The sequence below is a fragment of the Pan troglodytes genome, chromosome 1 (assembly GCF_028858775.2).
Source record: "Pan troglodytes isolate AG18354 chromosome 1, NHGRI_mPanTro3-v2.0_pri, whole genome shotgun sequence".
Classification (NCBI taxonomy): Eukaryota; Metazoa; Chordata; class Mammalia; order Primates; family Hominidae; genus Pan; species Pan troglodytes.
Genome location: NC_072398.2, coordinates 44,855,154 through 44,874,903, shown reverse-complemented (window position 1 = coordinate 44,874,903; position 19,750 = coordinate 44,855,154). Strand labels below are relative to the sequence as shown.

At 48.1% G+C, this 19,750-nt stretch overlaps 1 protein-coding gene across 50 annotated transcripts in view; it reads right to left on the bottom strand.

The window, feature by feature from the left end:
- Window positions 1-1,870: 1,870 nt before the first annotated feature.
- Window positions 1,871-19,750, bottom strand: part of PLEKHA6 (pleckstrin homology domain containing A6) — a 160,499-nt gene continuing 142,619 nt past the window's right edge. For 27 of the 50 annotated variants that reach the window (XM_016936693.4, XM_016936717.4, XM_016936708.4 and 24 more), the window contains 6 exons: window positions 13,444-13,620; window positions 11,968-12,135; window positions 11,759-11,892; window positions 11,114-11,259; window positions 6,493-6,616; window positions 3,756-5,810 (listed from right to left, as the gene is read on the bottom strand). In XM_016936693.4, the coding sequence (XP_016792182.1) occupies window positions 6,501-6,616; window positions 11,114-11,259; window positions 11,759-11,892; window positions 11,968-12,135; window positions 13,444-13,620 (741 nt within the window). In that variant the 3' untranslated portion in view covers window positions 3,756-5,810; window positions 6,493-6,500. Of the gene's footprint in view, window positions 5,811-6,492; window positions 6,617-11,113; window positions 11,260-11,758; window positions 11,893-11,967; window positions 12,136-13,443; window positions 13,621-19,750 lie in introns of all 50 variants that reach the window. The other 23 variants (XM_016936699.4, XM_063792930.1, XM_063792937.1 and 20 more) reach the window with 5 other exon arrangements.

The following is a 19,750-nucleotide window of genomic DNA, read 5'->3' as shown; positions in this document are numbered from 1 at the left end:
CCATGATGAGAAAGGTGTGGGGTAGTGCAGTTACTCCCTGGGCTGGAGGCATAGAAGTGGCAGGGGAGGGACACCTCAGGGATGGCACGGGCCCTGGTGATGTCTTCCAGCAAAGGCGGTAGAGCTAGTAAAGGAGGGGTCCTGGAAAACCTTCTCCCTCTTCCCACATCAGGCCCCTGCAGGTGGCCAGAGAGCCTTTGCAACATCACCACTTCCACTTCCTCACATTTGGAAGTGAATTTGAGTTTTCAAAGTGATTTTCATCCATTTTCTCATTTGTCTTTCTTGAAAGTTCCATAAGATGGTGGTTAATATACCCATTTTCCAGATGAGGGAACTGAGACTCAAGAATTTAATGACTTGTCCAAATCTTCATGCAGCTAGCAAGGAGCATGTTGCTAGGGGCAGGAGTTGAGGATGACATGCCACCTTCTCTCCTCAGTCTCAGTAACAAGGTGAGGCTCGGGATGAGGAGGGGGACGTGGCGTGGCCCCAGTTCCCTGGCAGCAGCAGGGTCTGAGGCTTGGCTGCCTGCCTGACCCTGTCGTGCCTGTCTTCAAGAATAAATAAGAGATCATGCAGTTACACAGCTCTGCTCCTTAAAGGACATTCTGCTATTGCATTTTCATTTACATTTCTCAGCTACTACCCCCTTTTTACAAATCCCAACCTGGCTTGATCTGGTAGGGGATGGAGCAGGCATCAGCTGGCATCATCTCTTGAGAGGAGGAGGCAGCCCTTGTCGGTGGATGCAGTGATGCCCAGTGGCACTCTGTGGTCTCACATTCCACCTCCTCCCCAAGCCCTTGCCACTGGCTCTGGCTCAGATGGAGCCTGAAGATAAAGGCTCAGCCCCCCGGAAAGTGACGAGTTCTCCAATATGCATCCCCCTACCCCAGCCTCTGATGCAGGCCCTCCCCCAGAGCCTAGAGCCTACATCTGGTCACAACTCTCCCGGGTTCACAAAGGACATCATCCTGGGGATGAGACAAAATCCAAAATAGAGTCAAATCTTAAAAATGACCTCCCCCGTACTAGCCCTTAGAAATGGGAATAGGTGTCCAGAATTCAGCTTCAGCCATGAAAGCCAAGCTGATGCAAGATCAGGAATTAGAGGAAGCTTGCTTTCTCATCTCTCCTTCTCGCTTTTTCTTGAGCCATCCCTCTCTCGGACAACATGCAGAAGCCCAGCTGAGCCTGCCAGTCTCCCGGGCGCACCTCTTCTCTTCCACTACCCACCCCACAAAATTTACCAGGTTTCTTGACTCTTGTTCCCCACAGTAAGATTCCAAATTGAGAAGCACTGGTAAAGCCCTTCACACAGAGTGTCAATACCTGATAACCACAAAACGCCTGCCAAGAGAAATAAACCAAAGGGATGGAGGCAGAATGAGAACTGGGGTGGTCTCATACCTCCCACCAAATTATACAACTTCTTGTAAAGCAGCAATATAGCGCATTGTGTAGTAATCAAGAAAGGCTGGGAATTCATTCTCTTCTCCTGCTGTCCTGTCCTTTGTATGAGTCAAACCAAGGGAAGGTGACAGGGCCTGAAGCATCTGATACTGCCATTATACAGAACCTTGGGGCAAACCCTGATCTGGGGTCACCTGAACTGAAATGATGATGCTGGTGTTGGCAGCATACCCTTACTTCCCCAGCTCCTGGGGGTGGAGGCCAAAAAGTGCAGGCGGAGGCCAAAAAGTGCAGGCTGAGGCACAGGGGAGGAAGGAGCATATGTTTTACACCCAGCCTACCTCCCAGCCCCCATTCCCCTTTCCTGCCAACCCCACAAGCTGCCAACCCCACAACCCCACAACCCCACAAGCACCACAAGGGCAGACACCGAGTAGGAGACACACACCACATATACAAACCATTCATTTTATTTCCTGTATTGGGTTTATACAAACTTGCAAGATACAAATGCAGAACTCACTGGGATTCTTCAGTACCTAAATCTAAAAAGAATGCTGCTGAAAGGGGGAAGCAAACTCTCACCTGTTTCAGTCAGGCCATCCCTCCTCCTGGGGAGGGGGCTCATTGGCTAGAAAGATGCTAAGGGGATGCTACAGCTGTTTGTCCCCTGACAGAGATTCCATCTATCTAACCTTCACCCTTCTTCTAAGGCCACTTTTATACTAAATAAAGACACTGAGATAATAAATTTCCTTGTACAGTTTATTGTCTAATACTAGCAAATCAAATTGGCCCCAATATGTGCATAAATAGATATACGTGTGTGTGTGTGTGTGTGTGTGTGTGTATATATATATATATATATATATATAATGTGTGTGTATATATTTTTTCTTAGTTTTAAGAGCTGCCAGGTAGAGGGTGCCTAAAGGGGAAAGGAATTGGTTCCCTCTTGCCGTAGCCAGCCCTGCCCAAGAACATGCCTCTCCCAAAGGCCGGAGAGCAAGTGTGCCACTTGTGCCCTTAGAAAATCTTCAAAGTGACAGTAGCAGTATTTGACTGCAGCCTCTTGGTTATTGATCATGGAGGTAATGTGCTCATTGAGAAGGCCCTGGATGAATAATCAGAGCTTCCCCAGGTGGGTCACTTAGCTCTGGACCCCCATCTGGGCCCTGTTCATTAAGAGCAGGATGTTCTAGGCTGGCGACAGGGTGTCAGTAAATGCCCCAGGTGGGAGGCCAGGCTTTGAACGCTGGCCAGGAGCTCTGCTCTAGATTCCCAAGCCCTTGATTTCAGACCTAGACAAAGACTTCCATCCTGCCCAAATCCTTGCAAGGCCAGAGACCCTTTGCCCACTTTGATGGTTGACAAAGGCTAAGCAGTTTGGAAGGCTCAGCTGGCTTAGTTCGGTGCCCCAGTGGCAGCCTGCTGGGGTAAAGTCCCGGGGGTTTCTTGGGTGAGGTTGAGATGCCACCTTGTCTGTAGGACCCTCCTTGGCCCAGAGGCTGATTTCACAGTCTGGATACCAGACTGAGGTACCATGCCTTTGGTACAGCCCCCAGAGAGAAAGGTTGCAGAGGGGGGATGTCATAAATGTGACCCAGGCCAGAGAGGGATCAAGTGAAAAGGAGTGTGACAAGCCCAAGGAACTTGTATGTGTCTGTGCTACAGGGCCAGGGATGGCCCAGAGGATCCCAAGCCGCCTCCTCTGGGCTTCACACCGTCTCGTAGACTGACATCCTTAGTGCTGTTTGGCATAGGCTGCCGTTATGCTGTCCGCTCTTTCCAGCAGGCTGATGAAGAGGGGTAGTCTAGCAGCCCATCTGGGGTGCATGCCTGCATGGGTCTCCTTTGTGCATACAACTGCAAACAGTTCCTTCCAGAGGATTCACGCCTGACAACCGCAGAAGGTCATCAGGAGCAGACAATGTAATAAAATCCTTAGGCCAGGACTTCCGAGGGAATGCCCTGCCCCCGGCAAGATGCTTTCTGGGTGAGCTCTGGGGACCAGCCCTTTCGTGACTGGGGAATAGGATGGAAGGAAGCCACTGTGGCAGAGGGAAGGGCACAGGGTTGGGACCTAAAGGCAGTTACCCCATCTCCTCACCTCATTTGCCAATTCCATTCAGACATTGCACAATTTGAAAATAGATTTGCTTTTTTTAAACAAAAGCATTAAATAGATGTCTTAAGATAAGTCTTTCCTCTCCCCTTCTTTGGATCAAAAAGGCAAGGGGTATGGCCTTGATATGCTAGGAATGATGTGGAAAATAAGGGAGAGAAAAACAGGCCTGGGCAGGAACTGTAGGAAAAGATCAGACATCCAAACAAATATATTACATATATAGATCTATAATATGTATAATCTCCATAAAACATATATTAAGGCATGTAAAGCAACATAAAGAGCCAGCTTTATGAAATAAGAGGTGAGAGAGAGGTGGCAGAGGCGCAGACATTATTTCTTGGTATTTTACATGTACTTCTAAAAAATATTACTTTAAAAAAAAAAAAAAAGAGACGGACAAAGTGGCAGGCATGGAAGGCCCTGAAAAATCTGTTTCCTGTGGAGGCAGAAAGGCTTGGGAGAAAGAGAGAGAGAGGAGATGACCTGGGAGCCAATCCCACCTGCCAGTCTGCAGGGGACAAAGGGCAGGTTTGGGGTGCTTGAACTGTGAAGATGGGAAATACAGCCAAGGGTCACGTTTAAAAAACCTGCTAGAAGTGAAGAACGGTGGAATCCTCCCAGGCTGTAATCCCTCAGAAACATGAGAATATCCTAAGCACCTAGAACAGTGCCTGGTACATAAAAGGTGCTCGATAAATATTTGTTGAGTAAATTGTCATCTTTACTTGCATATGAACCAGTAACTGTCCCAGCCATGAAGGAGTGGAGAGGAATTAGTAGGTGTTCTTGGGACCGCTGGAAGTCAGGCTGAAGCCTCTGAGTGGCAACTCTAGCAGAGAGGCCAAGGGGCCACGGTGTCTTCAGCTTCCCTCCTTCCTCCTCTCTGGCTACATTCGTCTCCAGGTGGGTGGAGCTGAGGAGGAATGCGTTTGCTTTTCTCTGTCTCCCCCACTGCCCTCCCGGGGCAGGTGGATCATGAGAGCGCCTAGCCTCAGCCAGTCCTCGTCTGGGATGCCTGGGATAGGGGGATAGGCCTCCCAGATTAAGGCCTCATCCCCCCTCCTCAAGGCATACTCTCAGCTGGCCCACTGCACATTCCAGGGGGAACAGGGCAAGAAATATAATGGAACTGGGTAGGTAAGGCCCCAAGGCTGACCACACCCTACATAAGACAAGTCCTTCTCTCTGCCCCTTACCCCAGGATGGGGAGGCAGACACCAGGCGCAGACCTACTAACAGCCATCTCCCAGGCAGTCGCTACTCAACCCCCTTCACCCAGATCCCCACACCAAGCATCTCCACTGAGGCTGCATGTGCTCCACTGGTGGGTCCTCCTAGGGATGAGGTGGGAGGAGCAGAGGAGACAGTCTGGCACTGCACTGGGCACTAACCTAAGGCTCCACCGGGGGAAAACAATCTGATATCCCCTTTCCATCTCCCACCTTCCTGCTTGACTTGCCAATGTGTCCTGCTGCTTCCCCCTCCTTCCACTCTGAGGATCTCTCTCTCTCTCTCTCTCCCTCTCTCTCTTTCTGTCTCTCTCTCTCTCTGCTACCCTTCCCAACCTGCCCTCAGACACTGCACAGACCTGCTGTTCTCTAGCCACAGCCAGCACTGTTCCCTCTGGGAGCCAATGGCCTCTCCCCATCTCTCATCACCTTGTCTTTGGCTCAAGCAGGGTGGTCAGTCTCCACTGGACCCCAGCGAGCACCCATAAGCAAAGCACTGGGTTTGTGTCAAAGCCCTGGGTCCAGCTGAGGCAGCAGGGTGGGGCTGAGGAGGATAGGGATGATGACAAGTGCTGTCCTTGGTGTCAGGCTGGCTCCAGAGGCAGTGTCCATCTCCTCTTCACCTCTAGTCCTCACATAAGATAGCCACAGGTGTGTTCTCCACCACGGCATGTCCCCCATCAGGGAATGTTCCACTGGAGTCACTACAACCCCAGCCAGGGCAAGGCTGAGGCTCCCTGTGACTTGGACATTAATGAGGATGGTGCTCCCCACTGTCATCTCAGGCCCTGGCCCAGGACCACGGTGTGAGTAGTGATGGCTCCAGGGCTAGGCATGGTGGGTGTGTGGACACTGAGGTATCCACGGTCCTCTCGGCAGCAGCCCATGGCCCCAGCCTGGCTCCCTGCGGCATTCCCATGGGAGTGCAGGGGCAGGGGGCCAGGGTGGGGAGCCAGGACCTCAGGTGGGCAGAGGACGGCTTCAGAATGTGGCTCTGTGGAGCTTCACAGCATTGGCCTCAGCCAGGGCTTGCACTGGAGAAAAAAGAAATGGAGTGAGAAGAGTGCTGCACAGAGGAGCAAGGACTCCAGCCAACCTTCCCAGGAAAAAGATGCCTCATCCTGCAAAAACCCGGCAGAAACCCACTCCGGTCCCTCAGTCCTGAGAGGGGAACAAAGGAAAGGAAGTCAGTGTTCTTTTCTACTTGACTGAGAGTGAGCGGCTGTGGGCTAGGGGCAAGGGAAGGGTTCACAGCCTTTGGCCGTAGTTGTCAATGTTATTTTAATTTACAGTAAGATCTGGGAGTGGAGAAACAGCTTCTGAGAGCTTCTGAAGGTTCTGCATCTGTGTATCTCAACAGATGGAAAGCTTGTCAGCAGACAGGAGGCACAGGGGTCGGGTGTCAGGGAAGAGCCTTCCCTGAGCGCAGACAGGTGAGGTCTCGGCTCCATTCCCTGCCTGCTTCTGGAGAAGCAAAGGCCATTGGCATCACAACATCCAAAAAGCGGCCCTGCCAGCTGGCTCCAGCCCAGCACTGCGTGGGGAAGCTGGATGGACGGATGGATGGATGAATGGATGGATAGTGGGGAGGAGCAGCACAGGGCACTGGGGTAGGGGAGAAGCAATACCAAAATGAGAGGGCATAGATGGCTCAATGGGGGTGAAGGAAGGGGCCCCACTCCCGAGGTGGATGAAATACAGTAGAAAAGTGCTTACGTCAGAGCTCAGACCCGCATGGTATAGCTGCTGTCGGCGCCCCGTGGGGATTCAGACGACAGGGGGTTTGCTGGAGGAGCCGGGGAAGCAGGGGAGGTGGGAGGGCTTGGGGTGGCACATTGCACTGGAAACAGAAATGAACAGGGAGGTGAATGGGGGTGGGTGGGGGAGGAGGGTGGGCACCCAGAGCAAGCGAGGCCCTCCCCAGGCAGGGAGTGAGGCAGGGAGGCAAGCGAAGAGAGAGCACTGAGCTTGGAGCTTGCTCAAGCTAGGCCAAGCTGTCCTCATTCCCAGGGCATCGTGGAGGAGAGTGTGAGGCCCCAGAGGAGACCTGGCCGAATCTAGGCTCTGCTGAGAACCAGTGTGACTGTGGGTAAGGCCAGGCCCTCTCTGGGCAAAGGGCTCCCCTCCCATCCACACAATGGGGAGATTCACACACCTCTCCACTACTGTGCAGACAGAACCAGGGAGTGGTACTTTATATACGGCAGTGTCACTAATGATAATGATTAATAGTGCAGTAAAATCACACTAATCCAAACCATCTGGCCCCATTTAATGAACAGAAGTGAAGTGACCACCATGTTAATCAATGCCATAAAAACAGAGATTTCTGATCAACTTAAAGCGAGTTCTGTCAACTTGGCACAGTCAAGGGCTCGGAAACAAGTTCCCTGCTAACACTTGAGACCCCCTTTTCATCAGTCCAGTAAAGGCAAACTTCGGTCCACCCCTGAGCAAATCGAGACAAGCCTGAAATGATGTTTGAATTAATGAGATTTTACTCTATTATCATTATTATTCCATGTTAAGAATAGCAAAGTGGAAGGACAATGAGAAGGGGAGACTTACTACTGGGGACAAGCTCTATGCAGTCTCCAGACCCTTATGCATCGTCACTGTAGCCGCGAGGCAGGAGGATGGCAGAGACAACATCCTCACTCAGGCTCAGAAACGAACCAGACCTCAGCCAGTGCCACACTGCATTTCCACCGAGAGAGGGGACCCAAAATTGAACTTCCCAGTCCCTCGTCCCCCACCCTACCCTGGACTTCATCACCTTCCCTGCCGTCTGTGCAAGAGAAAGAGCCAAGGTGGCTACTGTCATTACATATCTAATACACCTACATGTGCATAGAACACATGTAGTTCTCGCATGGATGTGAAGTTTTCTGCCTATACACAATACAAAGTTTGTGCATGGGATCTGGCAAGTCCATATCATTACACTCATCGCACACAGCTCGCATAAGCGTATTTGTGTACTTCCAAGCCTGTGCCCTTCCACATGACCCAACACTTGTAACTTCATGTGCAAATACACTCACAAACACTTTCAAACACACATTCGTGTGCATAGCCACATCACTGACCCAACGCTTAGTCATCTAGCAGTCTCAACTTCTAAAACAGCCAAGAAACCAAAAACGAAGCAAAAGATATCTCCAGCAAGCCAACATAGAGGTTACAGCCCACAGGCCATGCAGCGAGGCTCTCAGAATTTACTCATATGGACCCCCTGGAGTCCAGTTACTCTTATTTATACGCAATTCTAAAAGGTGTTGACTCGCTGGGTTTCTAGCCCAGGGGAGATTAGAAACAGGAAAATTCAAAGAGACAGAGGAATTGGGAGGCCCACTGACATCTGTAAGAAAGCACGACTGAGGAGAAAAAATATTTTGTAAAAAGCAGACATAACAGCTTTAAAAGAGTGACAGTTTGGGAACATTTAGCATAGCTACAAACAGATCTATGTCCATTGTGGCCCTAAGGGCATTCCTTTAACAGAGATCGGCAAAATAAAGATATTTATAATGATAATACATGAGCAAGAAGAGGTCATATGTAAACAGAACTTTGTTAAGAAGGCAGAAAAATACTAAATATATATTAGAAATATATCCATCAAAATAGTTAAGATTTGCATATGCTGCAGATGTGAATCATACAGATGTGATATTATAATGTGTACAATCACAAGTACCACATGCGTGCAGAAATGATCAGTCACACATACTCACATTCATGACACTGTACTTTCTCCCAGCCTGTGCACACAGACAGAAGTTCACAGTATTGCAATATATACACTGTACACAACATATACACAAATATGCTTTATCATTTCCCATACTGTGGAAAAGCCAATCACACATAAATACATGCATTCATAAACACCACCTCCACCAATGTATTGTACACTCACATACATGTACATTTATGCTCCAACACCTTACCATATACAACCTGGATTCATAAATAACAGGTCTCCACACAACATCCTTAGACATTTTACACAGACATAATACACATTCCTACATTTGTACTCAAACCTTTCCTCCACTCTCAGACTGCATACTTGAATACACACAAATAAATGCATGTATCTACAAACATGACCAGATCCAGACACTGCACAAGACATTCGTGCCACATGTACGAACTCAAAAAATGCCACGACTTCCACATATTACATACCTGAGTCTGCACGCACCGGGTGGATTTGTAAGCATAACGGCATTCCTCACTGATTACTCTGTCCATGCCACACACTACACGTGGGCACTGAACTCTACTCGCTGCACCCGCTGCACGCTGTGCTCGTGACCTGTGCCCAGCACTGCCACACACACAGTATCCTGGGTGTGAACCTGTGCCCGCACAGTGCATGCCCAGGACCAGCCTTGCTGTGCCTGGCAGAGCTGTAGCTCTGGGGAGCTGGGCCACAGGCCAGGGGCGGTGGGAACAGTGGGCTGAGTCTGAGGTCTGGCCCTGCCACAGCCATTTTTTAAATAGTTGGGGTTTTGGCAAAAGCAAGGTGACCGTTTGGTTTCACCACACAGACCCTGACATGTAAGCCCATGTGTATCAAGACGGAAATCGGATAGGCCGGGTGGGTTTTGTTTTCATGGGACCTTTGGCTGAGGAACTATAGTAGAGAGCGCCAGGGGCTGGGGCTGGGGCTGAGCAAGGTTTTTAAACCAGCCTTGTCTCTCTAACCCCTTGAAACAGGAAGTTGCCTTTTGCCCAGAGCATGTGGAATCTGATCTTTGGAAGGTTCAAGTTCATTTTGCAGCTAAACTGTAGGGAGGTTCAACAGAGGCCTGCTTCCTTGTGGCCAAACTGGTTTTGCTGCCTTTTGGCTGCAGGATGGGGCTCTCTGAAGCTATCCCTTCTCTTCCCCTCAACTCCAGCCTAAAGACAGCTTCTCCCTGAAATACCTCCAAGGCTCTCCCTGGACACCCATTCTAAAGTCCATTACACCCTAACTGGCAGAAGGTTCTTCATTAAGGCTTACTTAAATCCTCTTTTCTGTAGCTAAAATCTGGTTTCTGAAAATATCCATATTTAAAATAATTAGCAAAACGACAAATGGTTTCTATTTCTACTTCATCTATTGCTATTTCAACGACTACTACCAGCAACACAGTGCTACTGCTACTGTCACCACTACTACGGCATGCGAGCATGTATTGAGCACTTACTGAATGCCAGGCACTGTGCTAGGTGTTTGGCACACATTGTTTCCAATCCTCATACCACCAGCACTGGAGGCAGGAATTTTGATTTGAATTTCACAGATGAGGACATGGAGCCTCAGAGCACCAGAATTTGAACCTCCTCAATCACCAACATGAAACGCCATCCCTTCCACGATGTTCTGAGCCACGGTTCTAACCTGCTCATGGCCTGGTTCTTGCCTGGGCTACTGGAATGGTGGCCTGCACACCTGCTCTCGCTTCTCTGCCAGTGTCATCTCCAACCATGGCTCCCCCTTCTGAGTCATTCCTCTTAACTGTGGCCTTCAAAGCTCTTACTCTCACTCTACCTCTCTATCCTAAGCACCTTTATCTTGATGAAGGGAACAGTCTCCCAGGCTCCTTGATTTACCCACTGTCTCTCCTCTCCCTTTAACCCTCCCATTCATACAGAATCTCTTTCATTCTTAAAAGCTCAACTACATTTTCATCTATTCTGGGATGATATCTCAGGCTGAGTAGAAGCTGACCCTGTTGATCTCAACCCTATCAGCATCTAGTCAGGACCTGGTAGCCTTTGTATCAGCGTGAAGTCAGTTCCTCATAGTTATCTTTTCTTAGCAGAAAAGTGAGTTGGATCAGTAGCCAAGGTGGTAATTGCATCACTCTCAACTCTTTGGTTGCCCTCACTATCTTTTCTTGGCTTCTTCCTATTTGCATGCAGCAAAAGCAGGAAATGAAAGGATACTCTGGAATACCTGGCCCTCTCCCTGCAACTGAGAAATATTTTTATCTTTCTCAGTCAAACTCAGCTGTCATCTTTTCTCTGTGCCTTTCCCTGACCTGCCCAAGCAGAATGGCTCCCCATGCTCTGCATGGCCTCTGGCCATTACTCCCTAAGGTGGCTGTAAGGATCATCCCGGCTCTGAGCTCCTGGATGCAGCAACTCTGGCCCCTTTGCACCTCCCTGAGCCTAGCACAGTACCTGGTGCTCAACAGATGCTCGTCTCAACCTCGAGGAGCATCTCCTCAGCCTTGTATCTCTTTGCTACTGCCCCCCTTGTAGCAGTGCCGCGCTTCCTCCCTTAAACCTGGTCAGCTGGTTTCCCTGGCAGGGTGGAGCGAGGCCCAGCCCCTCTCACCAGACAGCATGCGGCCCCTGCGGGAGGCCTCGGTCGCCAGGGCGCAGGAGATTTCAATCCGCTTCTCCTGCTCCTGCAGCTGGCTCTCTGAGTCCTGGGGCACGTCCACAGAGTCCCCCTCGCCGATGGGCACCACGTTCTGCATACTGAAGAGGCACAGACACACAGAAATGGAGGGAGGGACAGGATGGTCCAAGTGGCTTGAGGGGGCCTGCGGACTGAGGTTGGCAGGGAGGGCCAGGGCCCCGTGAATGTGCAGTCTCTGGTTCCCAGCAAGGCTGTCCCTAGGAGTGAGTGGGACCCTGGCAAAACACAGGTTGGGACCCCTACCCTCAATGTTCTCAAATGAATTAAAAGGTTCAAGTGAGCATTTAGGGCAGCCTTGAAGGGGAAAGGAAGTCACCAGAGGGCGAGCCTTCAGTTTTGTCTCGATGGTGTGGTGTGCACGAGCCTGGCAGGTCTTAGTAGCACCTGACAGCAGCATCCTTGCCTCTGCCGGTAGCTGGGCCCTGTCTGCTGCCTGGAGTCACCACCTCGATGTGCTCTCCCCTGGGGAGGCTCTGTGCCCCCAACGACTTCTAGTGGCCCAGGTGTCCTAGGTGCCAGGGTGAGCAGAGGAAGTAGAGGCTCACCCAGGCTGGTTACCTGGATTTGGCAATGAGTGTCTTGATCCTCTCCACCTTCTTCTGCTTCTCCTTCAACTCCTCAGGGCTCAGGGGAGTGTCAGGCTCCAGGTCAATGTACCGTTCAGGGATGAGGACTTTGTCTGGAGTGGAGAGCTATGGAGGGGCTGGGGTCACCACCTCTGTCCCTTCCCAGAGTCTCCCACTACAGCCCTTCCTGGCTCCACTCACCTCCTTATTGATGTCCACGTCATAATGCTGGGGCTCTAGCTCCATTTTGCGAAGCCGGGCAATTTCCTCCCGGGGTGTCTCGTAGGCATGCCCGCCAGGCTCCTCTGCCCGCAGGGCTGCCTCCAGGTTGGAGATGTCTACCTCGTGGATGCTGCGGTGGCGGCGCACCTAGGGGACAGCAGCATCGTGATTGCACCATGGCTACCCATGCCTCCAGGCAGCTCTAGCTATGCCCTGTCCTCGCTTTCCCTTCCCAGCTCACCTGATCTAGCTGCCACCCCACTGCTCCCACCACACCCCACTGCAGAACTATCTTCCTTCCTTTCTGCTGGCCCAAAGCCTGCCCACCTGCTAGGCCCCAGGGGCAACATCTCATCATCTCTTGTCAGTTCTTGCTGTTCCCCATCCTGCTCTACCCTGTATTCACATTCTGTGCTACATATTTTGGGCAGCTGAATTAGTGTGACTTGTATTGATTTCTTCTTTTTATTTTTTAAGAAACAGGGTCTTGCTGTCACTCTAGCTGGAGTACAGTCACAGAATCATAGCTCACTGCAGTCTCCAACTCCTGGCCTCGAGTCCTCCCATCCCAGCCTCCTCCCAAGTAGCTGGGACTATAGGTGCATCCACCATGCCCAGCTACTTGTTAAATATGTTTTTATAGAGATAGGGTCTTGCTTTGTTGTCAGGCTGGTCTCAGACTCCTGGTCTCAAACAATCTTCCCACCTTGGCCTCCCAAAGTGCTGGGATTACATGCATGAGGAGCCAACCACACCCGGCTAACTTCCAGTGATTTCATATTATAGAAGTTCTAATCCATCAACTAGAATGTAAGCTGTTGAGCACAGGACTTATGAGTCATAATTTTTCCATAGTTCTAAAATTTAATGGAAAGAAAATTTAAGTGATGTCTTGGGCTACATCCAGCTCTGTACTTAATAGCTGTGTAGCCCAGGAATCCTTTAATTTCTCTTGACTTTATTTCCCCATCTGCAAAATAGGGATAATAATTCCTAACCCAATGTTGTTAAAAGGATTAAATGAAATAACATGAAAGGGATTTGTGGATTATACTGTGCCATGCAATGGTGAGCTATTATGATTATCTTCATCGCAGCCAGCCCAGTGCTAGGCACAGAGGAGATGCTCCAGAAATGGGTGTAAGTGACAGCTATTTCTGTGTGGTGAATTCTGTACTATTCTCTATTAAGTGAATTTTGTATAATTCATTTCAACAAACATAATTAAGGCATTCCTTTTTGTGAGTTATTTTCTTTAAACAAGAAAAAGTCAACACTTGAAGGACTCTTCTGCCGGTGGGGGAGAGGACTCTCCAGCTCTCCCAGGTGCCCAGCTTGGGTTCTTTCCCCTCTCCTTCCTCTCAAACCCCCCAGGCCCAAGCTGGCCATGCCCTGGGAGTGGGCAGTGTTGGCAGATGCCAGGCTCACGCCTGTGGGTAGCTGGGAAGGCATTACCACTTTGTAGGCTGGCCGGGGACTGGGGTCGGGGGCCGGGCTGGCCGGGAGCTGCAGGCTCCTCCGCTTCTCCTTCATGGAGCCACTCTGGTGCCGCCGCATTCGGTCAATCTGCTCCTCCACGCTCATCTTGACCTTCCCCTCGCCAGGAAACACAGCACTCTTGGGGCGTTCCTGCTGCCATGGGAAAACAGGGCTCTGACAAGTGCCTTATCCCCCACCCAGCTTTTCCACCCTGAACCCTTAACATTTACCTTCTACAGGAAGTCTGCCTATAGTGGACTGAAGAGTGGTCCCCAAAAGATATGTCCAAGTCCCAACCCCAGGTATCTGAGAGTGTAATCTTATTTAGAAATATGAGATCACCCTGAATTAGAGTGGGCCCTAAATCCAATGGTGTGTCCTCATAAGAGACAGAAAAGAAGATGACATACAGAGTAGAGGTGACATGAAGAGGGAGGCAGAGATCGGAGTGGTTCATTTACTCAGAAAGGAATGCCAAGGATTGCCAGCAATAACCAGCAGTTAGGAGAGAAACCTAGAACAGATTCTCCCTCAGGACCTCCAGAAGGAGCCAACCCTGCCACCACCTGGATTTTAGACTTGTGGCCTCCACATCCATAAGAGCATACACTTCTACTGTTTTAAGCCACCCTGTGTGTGGTGATTTGTCACAGCAGTCCTAGGAAACTAACACAGATTTTGGTACTGGGAAGGGGGTGCTGCTATAACACATACCTAAAAATGTGGTAGAGACTTTGTAATTGGCTAACGGGTAGAGGTTGGGAAAATTTCAAGGTGTGTAATAGAGAAAGCCTAGTAGATTTCCTTGAAGAGATGACTGGCAGAAATATGAACTTTAAAGATGATCTGATGAGGGCTCAGAGGAAGTGAACAGCATAGAAAAGAAAGCTTCTATTGCCCTAGAGAATACAGTTATGCCTCGGTATCCCAGGGGACTGGTCCTAGGATCCTGATGGATACCAAAATTCATGAATGCTCAAATCCCTGCTATAAAATGGCAAAGATGTGCATATTACCTACATGTATCCTCCAGCATACTTTAAATCACCTTTAGATTACTTATAATACCTAATACAATGTAAATGCTATGTAAACAGTTGTTATCCTGTATTGTTGGGGTTTTTTTCTTTTTTCTTTATTCTTTTTTTTTCTGAGATGGGGTCTTGCTCTGTCACTCCAGCTGGAGTGCAGTGGTGCAATCATAGCTCACCACAGCCTTGAACTCCTAGGTTCAAGCAATCTTCCTGCATCAGCCTTCCAAGTAGCTGGGACTACAGACACATGCCACTGCACCTGGCAAATTTTTTAATTATTATTATTTGTAGAGATGAGGTCTTGCTTTGTTGCTCAAGCTGTTTTTGAACTCTTAGCTTCCAGTAATCCTCTTGTCCCAAAGTGCTGGGATTATAGGTGTGAGCCACCACGCCTGGCCTGTATTGCTTTTTATTATTTTATTTTTACTGTTGTTTTGTTTTTTAGTATTTTTCCCCTGAATATTTGTGATCTGTGGTGGCTGAATCCATGGATGTGGAACCCGGAGATATGGAGGGCCCATTGTATATATATCATGAATGGAATGCTGGTAGAAATATGAATGTTAAAGATGCTTCTGGTAAGGTCTCAGAAGGAAATGAGAAACGTGTTATTAGAAAGGGAAGAAAGGCCATCTTTATTATCAAGTGGCAGAAGTGTGGATATATTGTTTTCTACTGTTGAGTGGAAACAGAACTTGAAGGCTGTGATGAACTTAGATATTTAGCTGAGGAGATTTCCAAGCAAAGTGTTGAAGGTGTGGCCTGGTTTCTCTTTGTACTTACAGGAAAATGATAGAGAAGATAAATTGAGAAAAGAACCGTTAAGCCAAGAGAAACCAGCACTTTTTTATTTGGGAGGTTCTCAGCCTACCTAGTTTACAAAGGATGCTTAAGTTAAGAAACTCATTGTAGGAAAAGTGTGCCCTAGAGAGAGGGTCAAGGATGTAACCGGACAACATTTTGCTAAAGAAATTAGGTATGTCTCATGAACCCAATCGACCATCCCAGAAGAAGCCAGAAATAGAGATGGAGTTATCTAGAATGGATACCCTTGAAATACAAAGGGGGTCTACAAAGTTTTTGAGACTGTTATACATACAGAAACACTGCTAGCTTGTACAGATAAGATGAAATGGAAAATGAAAATAACTATGGGACCTCTGGGATTCTACAGGCAGGAAATAGGCTAATAGAGCTACTTAACTACAAACACATGCTAACCTTCAAGGAAAAGCAAGAATGACTCAGAGCAAAGCCATGGATGCAGAGGCAGGGTCCAAAGAGGCAGGCCTAGAGGCAGGGGCTGATGGAGTCTCTGTGGACCCAGAGGGCAGGGGAGTGAGCCACAGAGGCTTATTCTCAGGCCTTGAAACCTAATGGAATTTTCCCTGCTGGATTTCAAGCTTGCTTGGAATGGTGACCCCTTTGTTCCTTCCAATTTCTCCTTGTTGGGACAGGAATGACTTACTTTTTAAAATTTTTATTTTTTTAAATTTATTTTTTAAATAGAGATAGGGTCTCACTATGTTGCCCACACTGGTCTCAAACTTCTGGGCTCAAATGGTCCTCCTGCCTCAGCCTCCCAAAGTGCTGGGATTATAGGTGTAAGCCACCACCCCTGGCCAGGAGTGACTTACTTATGCTTGTCCTCCACCATTGTATTTTGAAAGCAGATTAATTTATTCTTTCTTTCTTTTTTTTTTCTTTTTCTTTTTTTTTTTTTTGGTCTAGCTCTGTTGTCCAGGCTAAAGTGCAGTGGCATGACCACAGTTCACTGCAGCCTCCACCTCCAGGGCTCAGACAATCTTCCAGCCTAAGCCTCCTGGAGGAGGCTAGGATATAGATATGCACCACCACACCTGGCTAATTTTTTTTTTTTTTTGAGATGGAGTCTCACTCTGTCACCCAGGCTGGAACGCAGGGGTGTGATCTCAGCTGACTGCCACCTCTGCCTCCCAGGTTCAAGTGGTTCTCCTGCCTCAGTCTCCTGAGTAGCTAAGATTACAGGGATGTGCCACCATGCCCAGCTAACTTTTGTGCTTTTTGTAGAGACATGGTTTCACCATGATCCACCAGCCTCGGCCTCCCAAAGTGTTAGGATTACAGGCATGAGCCACCGCACCCAGCCCATCTGGCTAATTTTTAATTTTTTTGTAGAGGCAGGGTCTCACTATGTTGTCCAGACTGGTCTCAAATTCCTGGGCTCAAGTGATCCTCCTGCTTTGACCTCCCAAAGTGCTGGGACTACAGGCGTGAACCACTGCACCTGGCCAATTAATTTGTTTTCTAGTTTAAAAATGGAGATATTTTGCCCCAAAATGGATCATACCTAGAGTTTCATGCATACCAGATGGAGACGATTTAGATGATGAGATTTGGGACTTTTGAGCTGATGATATTTCAGTGACATTTTAGACTTAGGATACAGTCATGGGCTGAGACTTTTGGGAATGTTGGTGTTAGGTGAATGTATTTTGCAAGTGAAATGGGCATGAAATTTGGGTATCACAGGGTGGACTGAAGTTGTTGAATAGTACCCCCAAAAAGAGGTGTCCAAGTCCTAGCCCCCAATACCTGTGACTGCAAACTTATCTGGAAATAGGTCTCTGCAGATGTAATTAAGAATCTCAAGATGAGATAATCCTGGATGAGGATGGGCCCTAAATTAAATGATGGGTATCCTTACATGGGGCAGGAAAGAAGACACACAGAAAATGAGGTGATGTGAAGATGGAGGCAGAGATTTGGTTGATGCATCTACAACCCAAGGAATGCCAAGAGTTACCAGGAACCACCATAAGCCAGGAGAAAGGCATGAAACAGATTGTGTCTCAGTGTCTCCAAAGGAACCAACCCTGCTGGCACCTTGATTTTGGACTTCTAGCCTCCACAACTGTGACAGAATAAGTTTCTATTGTTTTAAGCCTCCTGGTTTGTGGTAATTTGTTAACTCCTGGCAGCCCTAGGAAATTCACACTGCCTTGGATCAGCACATTTGATTCTGAACACTGACTTTTGCTGCTTTCCCTGCTTTGTATTTCATCAACGCACATTATGATAATTTTGTAAAATATTCTTTTATATTTTTTATGCATATGTGATGGTTAATACTGAGCATCAATTTGACTGGATTGAAGGATACAAAGTATTGATCCTGGGTGTGTCTGTGAAGGTGTTGCCAAAACAGATTAGCATTTCAGTCAGTGGAATGGGGAAGGCAGATCCACCCTTAATCTGGTGGGCACAATCTAATCAGCTGCCAGTGAATATAAAGCAGGCAGAAAAATGTGAAAAGGAGAGACTGGCCTAGCCTCCCAGCCTACATCTTTCTCCTGTGCTGGATGCTTCCTGCCCTCGAACATCGAACTGAGGTTCTTCAGTTTTGGGACTTGGACTGGCTCTCCTTGCTCCTCAGCTTGCAGGCAGCCTATTGTGGGACCTTGGGATCATGTAAGTTAATACTTAATAAACTCCCCTGTGTGTATATATATATATATATATATATACATATATATATCTAATAGCAGATATATATCTGCTATTAGTTCTGTCCCTCTAGAGAATCCTAACTAATACAGATTTTGGTATTAAGGATGAACCCTAACTAATACAGATTTTGGTATTAAGGATGGAGTTCTTTCATTGGTTTTGGGGTTTCTGGAGTTGGCTGCTTAATATGATTAGACCCAAAAATGCTAAGGACTCTACTTCTAATAGTATGGAGAACACTGATAGTCCTTGGCATGAACTGTTTAGAGAGTTATGCAAAATAAATGCATTTGACACTCTTGATTCACGGTTCATTGAGAGGCAAGGAGTTTAGTGACTACATAATACCTTTGACCATATGTGGAGAACCAAGGAACATAATGAAGCTGGTTGGTTGCTCCTAAGTTCAGTAGACAGTGATGAAAGAAAATGATGAACTCAGGGATTCTATCTCCCAGCTTCAGAAGCAGATACTGAGCCTCAAGTATGCTAAGACTGTCCTGAGTTAGAGTCTTATCTCCTGTAGAGAAAGAGCTGAAATTGTGTAAAAACAGACACAAGCTCTTATCATGTGAATGGCTGACCTGCAATGAAAAATGCATGCACAGCCTTGCCAGGTGTCTACTGTTAAAGTGAGGGCATTGATTAGAAAAGAATGGGACTCTGAAACTTAGAATGGGGACATGTAGGAGGACCCTGATGAAGCTGGGGACATGTAGGAGGACCCTGATGAAGCTGGGGACATTGAGTTTGTAAACTCTTATGAACCTTTTTTTGCCAGAAGGAACAGCTTCTCCATTCCCAATAGTGGCAACATCCCCTCCCCGACCCATGCTGCCATCAGCCTTTCCACCTTTGTCTGAGAAGGTAAACCCTGTGCTGCCAGAGGCAACAGTCAAGGCCTTCCCTGAAGCAGTTGCCAGGCAAGATAATGTTGATTCTCTTTGAGAGGCACCCCCAACACCTCTGTTTGCTTCTAGACCTATAACTGGACTAAAGTCCCAGCAGGCCCCTAGAGGTGAGGTTGAGAGTGTGACCCATGAGGAGGTATGCTACATTCGAACTGTTTGAGTTCTCTGATTTATATAAACAGAAATCTGGAGAACAGGCATGGGAATGGATATTAAGAGTGTGGGATAATGGTGGAAGGAACATAGTGTTGGATCAGGCTGAATTTATTGATTTGGACCCACTAAGTAGGGACTCTGCATTTAATGTTGCAGCTCAGGGAGTTAAAAAAGGTTCTAATAGTTTATTTGCTTGGTTAGCTGAAATATGGATAAAAGATGGCCCACTGTGAGCGAGATGGAAATGCCTGATCTCCCTTGGTTTAATGTAGAGGAAGGGATCCAAAGGCTCAGGGAGACTGGGATGGTGGAGTGGATTAGTCACTTTAGACCTCCTCATTCCAGCTGGGAGGGTCCAGAAGATATACCCTTGACCAAGGCATTATGAAACAGATTTGTGAGGGCAGCACTTGCATCTTTGAAGAGCCCTGTAATTGCTCTTCTCTGCATGTCAGATCTAACGGTGGGAACTGCAGTCACTCAACTAAAAAATTTAAATACAATGGGAATAATTGGATCCCGAGGTGGCAGGGTCCAAGTGGTGGCACTCAACCATCAAAGGCAAGGTGGGTGTAGCTACTGTAATGTACAGCAGAGGCAAAATGGCAATCAGAATAGTCTGACTTATGTAGAGCTCTGTCATTGGCTAATTAATCCTGGTATTCCTAGAAGTGAAATTGGTAGGAAGCCTAC